The sequence below is a fragment of the Carassius gibelio genome, chromosome A13 (assembly GCF_023724105.1).
Source record: "Carassius gibelio isolate Cgi1373 ecotype wild population from Czech Republic chromosome A13, carGib1.2-hapl.c, whole genome shotgun sequence".
Lineage (NCBI taxonomy): Eukaryota > Metazoa > Chordata > Actinopteri > Cypriniformes > Cyprinidae > Carassius > Carassius gibelio.
The window spans coordinates 14100428-14115288 of NC_068383.1; the positions used below are offsets into that span (position 1 = coordinate 14100428).

The window sequence follows — 14861 nt, forward strand, 5'->3', positions numbered from 1 at the left end:
TATATTTATAATGGAATTTAATAGTATGAAATATAATTTAAACTACTATTTCCTATTTTACTATATTTCAAAATGTAATTTATTTATTTAACGGCCCAGTTGAATTTTAAGCAGCCATTACTCCAGTCTCCAGTGTCACATGATCATTATAATTTTCTAATTTGGTGCTCAGTAAAAAAAATTATTATTATCAGTGTTGAAAACAGCTGTGCTTCTTTATATTTATTTGGAGGAAACTGTAACACAATTTTTCAGGATTCTTTGATTAATAAAAAGTTTAAAATAGCACTTAATAAAAAAAAAAAAAAAAAAAAAAAAATCTTTGTATCATTATAAATGGTTTCACTGTCTCTTTTGATCAATATAATGCATAATAAATGATGAATAATGAATAATGCTGAATAAAATTTTCATTATATATGAGTTTATTATTTGTCAGCCAATTAATATTGTTAGAAAGCTTTACTGTTGGCTGTTTAGTGTCACGATTTACTGCATTATGTAACGTGTGGTAATATTTGTGTTCAATGGCTTAGATTGTGGCTTATCCACTCACAATTTAGAGCTTAATGCTGACATGATCAGAGATTCTTCTTCGTCAATAACAGTGTAGGGTGCTCTGCTCATCTGTGCTCCTGTAGAGAGGAATGACAGCAAATGCAGCGTGCAGGCCAGCGAGTCAGCTGCTCCAAAAACCCCTACTAAAAAACATCAGGCCACAACCCAAAAACCCGGTGAGGCCACAAGTACAGGCATGAAGAAAGGGGGCCAAGCAGGAGGTAAAAAGATAATCAAGAGCACCAATAAGCAGGTCTCTGCTCCTCCACCCAAACAAACCGCCCGAACTGCCACTCGTGGCAATGGTAAGTACATGTGTCAGAGATGTGAATAGAGCATCGTGTTTGCATGTGTGGTGGACAAGCTCTGCATGGAGGGGTCCTGGTTGTGTCTCTTTCCCCCTGATCGGTCTCACTGGGAACCAACTTGATCTTTTGAGGAACATTTAGACAAAGTTTGTCAGAAATGTGAGCAGAATCTATCTGCATTTATATGAGGATGGGAAAATGCAAAGTTCGCTTGACAGAATTTTTTTTTGGTGGTTGTTTTTTTGTTACATGGTTTAACTAGCTTGGGATTGGTATCCAGTAGTGTGCAAAGTGACATCCTGACTCATTTGTGACCCAGTATGGCTTTCTTGTGTTTTTATTGTGCCTGCATTACATATCTACCGTCTCATTGGTTAAACACATTATAATATTTTATTGATGTTTGCCTTTGTCCGAATATAATGGTACAATAAATGTGTTGCATTTTGCATGTAACTGGGACTTTGTGCATGTAAGCCACACTCGTGTAACTGTCTATAAACAGGGGCTTATTGTTTCACACTGTGCTATTCCTTTGTCCTTTTACCCGTCCATTGTGTGTCTTTGGTGCAGCTCATCATTGGTGGCTTGACAGTTTCCTCTCTTACCTAAAGCATTTATTTATTTAAATGAGCATTTTTTTATACACAAGGGAATTTGATATTATTATAAATGATCTTTGGACAGCAGGTGCCTTCACATAGGAATTTTAGTTTTTAGTGGGGAACCAGCATGTGAACATACACCGTATTATTTTATCTTTTAGTACTGAATTAGCAGTTCTTATTCTTAGAAAGCCCATTTAAAGTGCCACCATTGTTGTTGGTGTATCCATAAACGCATCGTTTCAAGATCCAAGTCTCTAATTTCCCTCAATTTCTTCACAGCTAAATCTTCGACCCCTAAGAAAACTGCCGGCACATCCAAGAGTTCCTCGCAGGCCTCAGGACAATCTTCTTCATTGACCTGCTCCAAGGCTCCAAAGAACAGCAACTTAGAGCTAACAGCAGCGCAACCCAAGCCTGCCAAGAAAACCGAACCTTCCAGGTCACCAAGGCCCCCTTCCAAAACCTCGTCCGAAACTGTGGAAAGCTCCTCTAAAAAGGACCAAAAGAAAAAAGAAGTGACTTCCGGTGTTGAGAAGGCTGAGGAGACATCTCAGAATGAGAAGGGTGCCAGTCATCTACTGGAGTCCTCTGCAGAGAAGGACAAAGGTCCATCCTATGTTAACCCAACCACAGAGGAAACATCCTGCACCGAATCTTCAAATGGACTTTCTTCAGACACTTTAGGCCAATCTGTGAGCACGGAGGGTGAAACCGAGAAAGAGAGGGCAGTGGCAGACCAGCCACAAAGGTCAGTTAACATGTTTAATATCACTTTGTAAATTCTAGATGTCCTTTAGTGGTGTACTGTTGATTTTGACTATATAACACATGCGTGTCAGTGTGCCATGTGCTCTGTGTATTTCCCCTGAAGGTACTGTAGTATGACTGTTGCAGTTTAGTCATGATATACGTCATCCTCCAGTCAGATGTTTAGTGAGATTGAGGTTAACAACAATGCGTAATACCGTTCAGAAGTAAGAGGTCAAGGCTATATTTTAATTGATCAAAAATACAGTAAAAGCAATTATATACTGTATTGTTCAAAATAATAGCAGTACAATGTGACTAACCAGAATAATCAAGGTTTTTCGTATATTTTTTTATTGCTACGTGGCAAACAAGTTACCAGTAGGTTCAGTAGATTCTCAGAAAACAAATGAGACCCAGCATTCATGATATGCACGCTCTTAAGGCTGTGCAATTGGGCAATTAGTTGAATTAGTTGAAAGGGGTGTGTTCAAAAAAATAGCAGTGTGGCATTCAATCACTGAGGTCATCAATTTTGTGAAGAAACAGGTGTGAATCAGGTGGCCCCTATTTAAGGATGAAGCCAACACTTGTTGAACATGCATTTGAAAGCTGAGGAAAATGGGTCGTTCAAGACATTGTTCAGAAGAACAGCGTACTTTGATTAAAAAGTTGATTAGAGAGGGGAAAACCTATAAAGAGGTGCAAAAAATGATAGGCTGTTCAGCTAAAATGATCTCCAATGCCTTAAAATGGAGAGCAAAATCAGAGAGACGTGGAAGAAAACGGAAGACAACCATCAAAATGGATAGAAGAATAACCAGAATGGCAAAGGCTCAGCCAATGATCACCTCCAGGATGATCAAAGACAGTCTGGAGTTACCTGTAAGTACTGTGACAGTTAGAAGACGTCTGTGTGAAGCTAATCTATTTTCAAGAATCCCCCGCAAAGTCCCTCTGTTAAAAAAAAGGCATGTGCAGAAGAGGTTACAATTTGCCAAAGAACACATCAACTGGCCTAAAGAGAAATGGAGGAACATTTTGTGGACTGATGAGAGTAAAATTGTTCTTTTTGGGTCCAAGGGCCACAGGCAGTTTGTGAGACGACCCCCAAACTCTGAATTCAAGCCACAGTACACAGTGAAGACAGTGAAGCATGGAGGTGCAAGCATCATGATATGGGCATGTTTCTCCTACTATGGTGTTGGGCCTATTTATTGCATACCAGGGATCATGGATCAGTTTGCATATGTTAAAATACTTGAAGAGGTCATGTTGCCCTATGCTGAAGAGGACATGCCCTTGAAATGGTTGTTTCAACAAGACAATGACCCAAAACACACTAGTAAACGGGCAAAGTCTTGGTTCCAAACCAACAAAATTAATGTTATGGAGTGGCCAGCCCAATCTCCAGACCTTAATCCAATTGAGAACTTGTGGGGTGATATCAAAAATGCTGTTTCTGAAGCAAAACCAAGAAATGTGAATGAATTGTGGAATGTTGTTAAAGAATCATGGAGTGGAATAACAGCTGAGAGGTGCCACAAGTTGGTTGACTCCATGCCACACAGATGTCAAGCAGTTTTAAAAAACTGTGGTCATACAACTAAATATTAGTTTAGTGATTCACAGGATTGCTAAATCCCAGAAAAAAAAAATGTTTGTACAAAATAGTTTTGAGTTTGTACAGTCAAAGGTAGACACTGCTATTTTTTTGAACACACCCCTTTCAACTAATTGCCCAATTGCACAGCCTTAAGAGCGTGCATATCATGAATGCTGGGTCTTGTTTGTTTTCTGACAATCTACTGAACCTACTGGTAACTTGTTTGCCACGTAGCAATAAAAAATATACTAAAAACCTTGATTATTCTGGTTAGTCACATTGTACTGCTATTATTTTGAACAATACTGTATTTTGTATTTTTTTCATGTGTGATGGCAAAGCTTGATTTACAGCATTATTCCTCCAGTCTTCAGTGTCACATGATCCTTCAGAAATCATTCTAATATACTGATTTGCAAATCGCTGCTCTATAAACCTTTGTATTATTATTATTATTTCAAATTTGAGAGCTTGCTGTTTAATAATTTTTTAGTATACGTTTTTCAGGAATGGTTGGTAAATAGAAAGCATTTATTTAGAATACAATGTTTTTATAAAAATGTGAAAGTATTTACTGTTGCTTTTGATCAGTTTAATGTGCCACTGCTGATTAAAAGCATTTATTTCTTTTATAGAATTTTATAGAAATCCCTACTGACCCTAAACGTTTGACCAGTAGTTTAATTTATTCTGTGATCTAACTTCTTCAGGCTGAAAACTTGTTCTTTTTTTTTTAATTTGAGCTGTTTATTCATAGTTTGCCAAAATGGTTACCTTGATCATGTAACTTACGTGACAGTAAATATGGTAATATAAAGTTGTAGTAATATAGTGAGTTGTCTAGGACTTTATCATGTTATTTATAATCAACTTTTTAGCTAGACCTACAGTATTACAGGAAAACAACTGCACTGAAGGGGTGATATGATGATGAATCTGCATGTATGTGGGACAGTTTTACCCCCCCCCCCCCCATTTTATTTCAAAGAGTCAGTAAGAGAGGGTAGAAAATGTAAAACTAAACTATGACTCTTTTGACACACAAACTAAAGTTCTAAATGGACTTCAGGGAAAGTACTAATTTTACAAATGACTGATGTATGATCCATTTAATGTCTTGAATATGTTAGCCTCTTTCCCTTATTCGATTGTTAACTGATTATGAATGTTTTATCAAGACTAAATTAGTGTTTTTCATTGCCTTTTGTAGGATTGTTGGGACCGAAGAGGGAGAGAGACGACAAAACGTCAATGTTGAAAGCCCACAGGTGTCCATCATTCCTGACTCCATTCAAGAAAACCAAGGCAACGACTCTGATTCAGATGGACCTATTCTCTACAAGGATGATGAAGAGGAGGATGAGGATGATGAGTATACCTCTAGTATGTGTTCAAGTCTGGTTTGTGGTGCTTTTAGACCCCAACCTATTGTTTCTCCATATTTTTAGTCAATAAAAGCATTTTAAAAGTTGAGACAAATTAATATTTTGTAACTGAAAGGCCTTAAATATGCAGCTTTTCTGGTTATGCATTTAGAGTATTCTAGCAAAGGCGTGTCTTCAGCCTTATGTCTATGAATAAACAACACAAAATATAGTTTAAGTACAGATGATACATTTCCAAGTGGTTTCATTCTTGGTATCTGCATTTCCGAAGTTCCTCTTGGACCAAAGCTTTGCCAAAATTCTCTGAAGTACAAGCCTTTAGTTTGTTAAACTGGAAAAACATGCTGTCTAGTCAGCGTTACTTCCTGGCATGCTGGTTACTACGCAGACTTTGTTGCCAGTGCACTATGCACAGCGCATTCCTAGAAATTCTGACGCCTTTTTTCATTTTCTGTTCACTCCACACTGCAATCTGAAGATGCTTCACTGATGTCAGAATGCAAATACCTTATCATTAAGTTTAGTTTTTTCTTGAGTTGCACTGGTACTAAAGCACTGTTCAGCTCAGACAAACAAATAATGATTTTCATATCATGGCTGATAAATAATAAATGTCAGATATTTAAATTCATCATAATTTAAATACATTGAATAAATAAAACACACACACACACACACACACACACAAAATAATTCTGAATTAGGCATCACAACACTAATGTACAATATAAAAAAAGTCTGATTTTAAGATTTGCAAAACATTTAATTTACTGTGTTGCATAATTTGTTATTAAAATGAACTTTAAGTGAGTGTAAATTAATTTTACAATTTTCATCCATTTTACTTTTCATACAACAATCTAAATCCCAAATATCACAACATCAACCATTTTATATATATATATATATATATAATCTCAACCTATAAATTAAATTGACATTACATTTATTACATTTACTTACAAAGCGACTTTCAGTTCATTTAGGCTACACATTATTTTACCAGTATGTGTGTTCCCTGGGAGTTAAACCCATGACCTTTTGCGCTGCTAACGCAGTGCCCTACAACTGAGCCACAGAAAACATAATTGATGCATTATTGGCAGATAACCAATATAGGGTACCAATATATCACTCATAGTTTATTCTTAATTGTTCTGTTTATAGGCTCACTTGCCAGCAAAATTCGCCGCAAGGACACACTTGCCATCAAACTTGGTAACAGGCCCAGCAAGAAGGAACTAGAAGAGAAGAACATTCTCCCACGGACCTCAGAGACGGAGCGACAGGAACTACGACAGCAGATCGGCTCTAAACTAGTGAGGTACTATAAACCATGCTGTTCTCTACAGGTAGTACGTTTTGGACACCTGCATTGTCAATCCATGATAATCAATATACTGTCGGTCAAAAGTTTGGATACACCTGACTGACTGAAGTTTGGTTTCTGATAATCTTAAAGTGTTTTGAGAAGTATGAATTGGGATTTTTTTTTTCACTTTACAAAAGATTTATGGATTATCTATGTGGTTTCTGCCTAACTGATTCTTATTTTCGTCCTCCCATAGACGGCTGAGCCAAAGGCCCACCACAGAAGAGCTTGAACAGCGAAATATTCTAAAACGTATGTCTCCTCTGTCACAATCTCATTTACATAGTCTGTAGGCAGTTGCTTTGTTGGCGTCCCTGTTTATCTTGGTCCCTGTGTTGTTCTTATGTGATATAAGTAGCCGTGTTTCCACTATCGAACTAGGACCGGGCGTGCTAGTGCGTGCCAGGGCCAGTCGCGTTTCCACTGTCACTTCCGGGGCTTAATCGTGCCTCGTCGGGGCTTCCTCTGGGCCAACGGCCAGGTTTTTTCAGCCCGACGAAATCCTTGGGCCAAAGCGGGCCAGCTGGGGCTAGAGGAGGGGTTATGAACAAAGGCGGAGTTTTTCTGAGTCTGGAGAGCGTCAGCGCGGATCATTTCAGAAAGATAACAGCGATATAACATTAGCATTAAAGACGTTTTAAAATCAGTTGAGTTTAAAAATCACTCTTAGTCAGTGTTTGAAATAACTTGATCCAATGTGGATTATAATCACTAAACAAGGCAGAAATATTTATAAGCGATGAAAAAGACTATGCACGCTGGGCATTAACATTAAACACGGTAAATATGACCGCTTGAAGAAATCAGACGTCAGCTTCTTATCTACTATGCACGCTAAACATTAACATTACCATAGTAAACATGGTAAATGCAACCACTTGGAGAATTCAGCTTCTTATTCTCTATCACAATTGTGTATTTACTAAGTAACATTTTATCTGTCATCTCGTTTCGTGAGTTTAGCTCCACGTTGCATATCATCAAAATATAATAATGATTTTTGTTCGGGAGCTTTTATAAAAGTAGAGAGTCTGCGTTGAGGATCATTTCAGAAAGATAACAGCTTTAACACCAGCATTAAACACTTTTTTAAATAAGTTGAGCTCAAAACTCACTTTCAGTCAGCAGCGAGTGTTTGAAATAATCACCATACAAGGCAGAAATATTTATAAGTGATGAAAAAGACCATGCACGCTGGGCATTAACATTAAACATGGTAAATATGACCGCTTGAAGAAATCAGACGTCAGCTTCTTATTCTCTATCACAATCGTGTATTTATTTAGTAACTTATACTATCTGTCACAAGCCTCGTCTCGAGAGTTTAGCTCCACGTAGCCTATCATAAAAATATAATAATGTTTTTGTTCGGGAGCCTTTATAAAAATAGAGATATTATGATTCATTATTAATGTGATGTATAGGCTACAAATAAACAGAAACAGACTTGACTGAATAAGCAGGCTATTTTCATAAGCGTTAAAAATAAATAAAATAGAAATAAGTGTATTTATGTGTGATTTAATTTTGAGTCTTTTTAAATTAAATCAATATGATCAATGTATCACTTATTCTACAGTTAAAACATCGATGCTTTTGAATTTGAATATATAACAAAGCATGCAAACAAACGGCCGCTTTTATCATGTTGTTTTGTGATCGCGCATGTTCCAGTGACTTATTTCTTTAGTTTTCTGATAACTTATCTTTGATAGTGAAATAATGAGGTTGCATGACGTTGTTCTGAGAGGCGTGTAAAGGGCGTGTTTTAGTGACGTGCAGCGGTGCTTCAAGCTCCACTGTGGAAACCCTGCACTTTTCTGGCCTCGTGCTACTGGCCCGAGGCTATGAGCCCCGCCCGGCCCGCTTTAAGCCCTGGCTCGCACTGGCCTGACAGTGGAAATGCGGCTACTGATGAAGCTAGGGAGGTAATGAAGCTCTGCTGTAACAAGCTGTTAGCTCTATTCCAACAAACAAGGTGTAAACACTTCATCAAAGAGTTGCTTAAAACTCACTACTTGAAATATAATTGATCAATAGCCCCTTAATGGGCTTGAATGTCCCAAATCTAAAGTTATAATGTACAGTATATACAAGTTATTATTTTTTACTGATGTAAAAGTGAGGTTTACAGTTAAACAAGACATTGATAATTGAAGATTACAAAATTAAGTTTTGAACTCATCACTGACCATGCTTTGATTCTAGACAGTGATTTAATGTTATGTTATGCTGGCTTTCACTGTACTCTGATCACTTACTAACAAAGACTGAAAACCAGCATTGACATTCACATATCAGTACCAAGTGACCATGGTTGTGGTTGTTTTATTCTCAGCTTTTTTTAATAATTGTCAAATAATGGGTTTAAATTTCAGAGCAAATATCAGTCATCGAATAGGATAAAAACTGACAGAAGAGACTTTCTTGTTTCCCTGTAGAGAAAAATGAAGAAGAAGAACAAGAGGCCAAGCAGGAGATTAAAAGAAGACTATCCCGAAAGGTACAACCTTCTGCAGTCTGCCAGACTGTCATCATTTTTTTATCTATCTGAAATATTCATATTATTACAAAGGTACAATTATGACATAAATAAATTATGACAGTGGGGCATTGGGCCATCTGCTGGCCTTACAAGGAAGTAAAATAAAAATGTAAAATATGAGGACTAGTAGCTCAACACATCACTTTAACAAAGACTAATTGAGATTGTGATGATGTAGTTGTACTTGCATTTATTATTCAATAATTAGAGATGTTCCTCTGCTATTCTGAAATTAGATTAAAGAGTTAATTTGGTTGTGTCTGCAACCCACTCGCTTACTCCAGATTACAATGTGTGAGGTGTTGTGGGGAGTATAAAAGAGTTTTCTATTCCTGACGTGTTGTAAGAGTTGTGGCTGCTAATGCCCTATATTTTGAAGAGAATTAGGACAGAGGATGTAATCGGTCAGATAGACCAGAGCTATAAAATAGTTCAAGAGTCAGTCACAGAGATTTCCTCAAAATTGAGATGATCTTGCTAAAAGTGCAATAATTGACAATGTTTTTCAGACAAATGACTGCAGGTATAGAAACCAGCTCTAAGTATGTTGTTCACATCCAACCTGCTTCATTCTCAAAGAAGAAATTTAGTTTGACATATTCATTGTTTCACTCACATAAGGTATTACTTGGGTTAGAAGGAACATGCTTAACTTCTATTAAAGGTGACTGCACACGCATTAAAAGGTGACTCGAGGTACTGCTTTGTGTCTGTAGCTCAGTGTCCGGCCCACAGTTGCAGAGCTGGTGGCACGTCGAATTTTGCGGTTCAATGAATACGTGGAGGTCACAGACGCAAAAGACTACGATCGCCGTGGTGACAAGCCCTGGACCAGGTTAACTCCTGCAGACAAAGTAAGACACTCTTCTCTTACTGTTGCTTTACATTGTGTGTGCTGTGCTATATAGAGTTCTGAACACACACCTCGCAGATGCCACTGGTGCACATAAACCATACAAATTTTGTTTAATTTTTTATTTTAATTTTTTATTTATTTAAATAATGGTTCAGAGGATTAAAATATATGTAGATAATATCTTTACAATATAAAAAGGTTAAACTGCTCTAAAACAGAGCTAAATTAATACTTTTCAACTAATAACTCACTTTGTGAATAATGACACTTTCATTCTATCCAACCATTCTTTTACGATTTTTAAACAGGATAAACACATTCGTTGTCTATCTGTAATGTTATGTACTCTTGGGGCCATCAGCTGCATATATATCAACTATGCTTATAATTAAGTTCCTGTCTTGTATAATTTGGAGAACAGTTAATATCTGGATATTGGGATCAACAATGGAAGAGTTGCCTTTTGTATGGTCACAGATGCCACCTACTGGGCATGTGACTTGTGCATTTTAAAATATGGTAATTAACAAAAATGCAAATACTTTTGTTGTCAGTAGTTCATTGTTTTTTATTAAATTGTAATCACATTAAAAGTCCCATTAAATATATTTATAGCCTACATGACACACGTGTCTGGTTCTTGCCTAAAAAGACAGGTTTGTGATGTTTGTAGTTTAGAGATTTGGCTGCTTTTAGCCTTACCCTGGAGTTGGTCCACCCTCCACCTATAAAGTATTTAATTTTACAAACTTGAAGTCACCATTGTTACTTATGGCCTTTCTTTTTTCTTGTCACAGGCTGCTATACGTAAAGAACTTAATGAATTTAAAAGCAAAGAAATGGAAGTCCATGAAGAAAGCAAAAGGTTTACCAGGTATGTTTGTGTACTAGCAGCTTGATCAAAGCAAGATGAACTGAAAACATTGTGAGAGACGGGCAAAGCACTGAATAGACATGTCTTGGCAAGGCAGTACAGCCAAAAAAATTATCACAATAAAATGTTTCAGTCAGTATTGATAATCATCACAACAAATATCAAATCAAAAAGTTTATAAACAGATTTTTTGTTTTTACAAACCAGGCCATTAACTGTGGTTTTAAACTAGTCTTTATTCTCAAATGCCCTTTGTAAAATATTGAAAAAATTCACACAAAAAGAGGTGGTGCCTCTTTTTGTGTGCGAACTGCTGGAAATGGATATTATTATTATTATTATTATTATTAAGTTTTATATATATAGCGCCTTTCCAGAGCTCAAGGACACTTTACAATAAACAAACAACAATAAAGGCAATTGACAAAAAGAGCAGACAGAACAACAGTAGGCAATTGAGAGTGCAAGTACAGTAAGTGAGAAATTGGGTAGATGGGGCAGCAACCAGCAGAGAAAAAAAAGAAAAAAAACTAAGACCTATAACATTCAGAAAATGACTTTGCATCTGTTATAAATTAGACGTCTGTCAGTGTGTATCTGGCAGGGCTCTTTATTCATCAAGTGCCATGTTAAAAAGGCTAGCTGGTGATACGAAAGATCCCATCAGCTGCTCTTTCCACTGCCTCGTTTCCTCTCAGATCTGTTCTGCGTCCCATCTGCTGGCATCACTGCTAAACTAGCGTCTGCTCTATCCATTTTGTGGCAGATTTCATCGGCCCTGAGGCGGTGCCTGGTGGTGGGGGTGCTGGACGGCCGCTAACTAGAGGCTCTCTCTTCCTGTCTCCTCGCCATGCTTCCTGCTGGGAGGCTAACAGACTGGCTCCCTGTAGCAGCCGCTCTTCTTTGGAATCGGCTGCACTTTGGTTCTTTCTTTTAGCCACTAGAGGGCTACAGCACAGCTAAAGATAGGCCTGGGATGCCACAGCAGGGAGAGAGGGACCTTCAAACAAGATAAAGCAATGCAATGGTTCTGACACGTTTTCTTCATATCTGTAATGTTTTTGCACACACTAAGGACAAGACTTGCACTCTTTTAATTTAAAGTGTCCCTGATACTCTCTCAAGGTTGAGCACAGCAGAGTAAAATATTTGAAGCGCGTGCAGTGACTCGTCAGTAGCACACGTTGTTGCGTGCAGCTCTGAACATTTTTTTTTTGTTTTGTTTTGTATACATTACATATTTCTTGCAGTATTCGTGTAGAGTCCAGTAATACCAATGAATATCCATGCATGTGAAAAATAATTTTATATGACTAATGTATCTGGTTCAAAGTATATATTACATACAATGGATATTGAAGTCCATTTGGGCATCATAATGTCCAGGATTATTACTGCCATTATTCTCTGTATCCAGATTAATACGACCTCAATATCATAGAATGTAATCAGATTTGTGTTGTGCCTTGACAGTGTTGTTTTTTCTTTTCTTCAAAATTGTCTGATTACTTGATATAAGTGATCATGTTGTAACATATCTATCTGGTCAGGAAGAGACTACCATCATATGTTTGTGACCTAATTCATGTTTATTTAGCTTGTATTTTAGTTCCCCCCCTAACATTATCACGGGTTTCCAAAGTTGCAGCTTGCATCTTGTTGATTTGGCTTTTATGTTGTACATAAATTTGGTTGTGTCGACCATATACAAGATGTGGCAAGCAATATAATGTAGTGAAACCGTAGTTTTAACTCAAATTGGAAAGGGCTTATAGTCCATTATTTTAGTCCATTCTATATGTGTCTGTATTGCATTATTGCATATTTTGGTGCTCTATATAATATATGATTGTAAGTCACGGGCAGAATTTGCTGGACACTTAACTTTTTTTTTTTCATGTTGTTAGAAATTGGGGAAACTTAAATTATTTTAAATCAGTTGTACAGTCTGTGTATGATATATGTGAATACATCCAGTACATATTGCAGTATATTGGCTTGATTTCTTTCTTAGAGAAACCCATTTAAAGAGGGGTGAAAACAACTTGTATTCATCATTCTTTATATTTTATTTAGTTATTTAGTTTATCAAGCTCTCAAGTTTAACATGAGAAATCACCTGAATCACCACTGGATAATTTTAATCACATTTATACAGGTTTCGTCACTATCTAATCAAAGAAAACCATTAAGATGTTTATTAAATAGATAAGTATATACAGGTGCATCTCAATAAATTAGAACGTCTTGGAAAAGTTCATTTATTTCAGTAATTCAACTCAAATTGTGAAACTCATCTATTAAATAAAATTCAGTGCACTCAGACTGGAGTAGTTGAAGTCTTTGTTTTTTTTTAATTGTGATGATTTTGGCTGACATTTAACAAAAATCCACCAATTCACTATGTCAACAAATTAAAATATGGTGACATGACAATCAGTTAATCAACTTAAAACACCTGCAAAGGTTTCCTGAGCCTTCAAAATGGTCTCTCAGTTTGGTTCACTAGGCTACACAATCATGGGGAAGATTGCTGATCTGACAGTTGTCCAGAAGACAATCATTGACACCCTTCACAAGGAGGGTAAACCACAAACATTAATTGCCAAAGAAGCTGTCTGTTCACAGAGTGCTGTATCCAAGCATGTTAACAGAGAGTTGAGTGAAAGGAAAAAGTGTGGAAGAAAAAGATGCACAACTAATCAAGAGAACCAAAGCATTATGAGGATGGTCAAGTGAAATTGAATCAAGAATTTGAGTGAACTTCACAAGGAATGGACTGAGGCTGGGGTCAAGGCATACAGGTGTGTCAAGGAATTTGGCTACAGTTGTCCTATTCCTCTAGTTAAGCCACTCCTGAGGCGTCTTACCTGGGCGGAGGAGATGAAAAACTGGACTGTTGCCCAGTGGTCCACTGGAGCACTTCATGGTTCCTTCTGCTGACCAGTTTTTTGAAGATGCTGATTTTATTTTCCTGCAGGATTTGGCACCTGCCCACACTGCCAAAAGCACCAAAAGTTGGTTAAATGACCATGGTGTTGGTGTGCTTGACTGGCCTGCAAAATGACCAGATCTGAATCCCATAGAGAATCTATGGGCTATTGTCAAGAGTAAAATGAGAAAGAAGAGACCAAACAATGCAGATGAGTTGAAGGCCACTGTCAAAGAAACCTGGGCTTCCAGACCACCTCAGCAGTGCCACAAACTGATCACCTCCATGCCATGCCGAATTGAGGCAGTAATTACAGCAATGGAGGCCCTACCAAGTATTGAGAACATGTACAGTAAATTAACATACTTTCCAGAAGGCCAACAATTCACTTAAAATTTTTTCTTTATTTCTTTATTTTTTATTGATCTTATGAAGTATTTTCATTTGAGTTGAGATAGTGAATTGGTGTATTTTTGTTAAATGTGAGCCAAAATCATCACAATTAAAAGAACCAAAGACTTAAACAAAATGTAATTTAATACACAATTTTCACAATTTGAGTCGAATTACTGAAATAAATGAACTTTTCCACGACGTTCCAATTTGAGAAGAACCTGTATATTTCACTTCCACAGTGTATACTGAGAGATCTGTTCCTATTTAAACTTTGTCTAGAAGCAATTACTAGACATTTTATGCTGTAGATACTGAATAATTATGACCATACAATTTATTCTATATACCTCTACAAGCTAAAAGGCAAACTAGACATTTTTTGATGTGAAGATCAATTTTACGCTACTTTTATTGTAGGTGTACTGGGATACAAATAAAGCCATTTTGATGCATCTATAAAGTAAATTCCTACAGTAGGTTGACATTATCCTGCAGTGGCCAGATTGTTGTTTAAGACATTGATATTAAGTCAAGATGGTTGTATTAACATGTCATTATTGTAAATGATCAATCAAGTGTTTGCTATAGTTGTAAATACTGGATGCCGTCCAGGAAATCTTTGTGCGTATGAAAACTGAATGTATCAACTGTGCTCTTGAACTGTTTTCCCAGTG

At 36.9% G+C, this 14861-nt stretch overlaps 1 protein-coding gene across 5 annotated transcripts in view; it reads left to right on the forward strand.

The window, feature by feature from the left end:
* The window catches only part of LOC128026235 (phosphatase and actin regulator 2), a 32370-nt gene extending 19520 nt beyond the window's left edge, over positions 1 to 12850 (forward strand). For 3 of the 5 annotated variants that reach the window (XM_052613099.1, XM_052613102.1, XM_052613101.1), the window contains 9 exons: positions 642 to 863; positions 1754 to 2222; positions 5038 to 5210; positions 6380 to 6536; positions 6781 to 6836; positions 9026 to 9087; positions 9846 to 9983; positions 10783 to 10859; positions 11626 to 12850. In XM_052613099.1, coding sequence (XP_052469059.1) covers positions 642 to 863; positions 1754 to 2222; positions 5038 to 5210; positions 6380 to 6536; positions 6781 to 6836; positions 9026 to 9087; positions 9846 to 9983; positions 10783 to 10859; positions 11626 to 11641 — 1370 coding nt within the window. In that variant the 3' untranslated portion in view covers positions 11642 to 12850. The remainder of the gene's footprint in view (positions 1 to 641; positions 864 to 1753; positions 2223 to 5037; positions 5211 to 6379; positions 6537 to 6780; positions 6837 to 9025; positions 9088 to 9845; positions 9984 to 10782; positions 10860 to 11625) is intronic. The other 2 variants (XM_052613103.1, XM_052613104.1) reach the window with 1 other exon arrangement.
* Positions 12851 to 14861: the final 2011 nt, after the last annotated feature.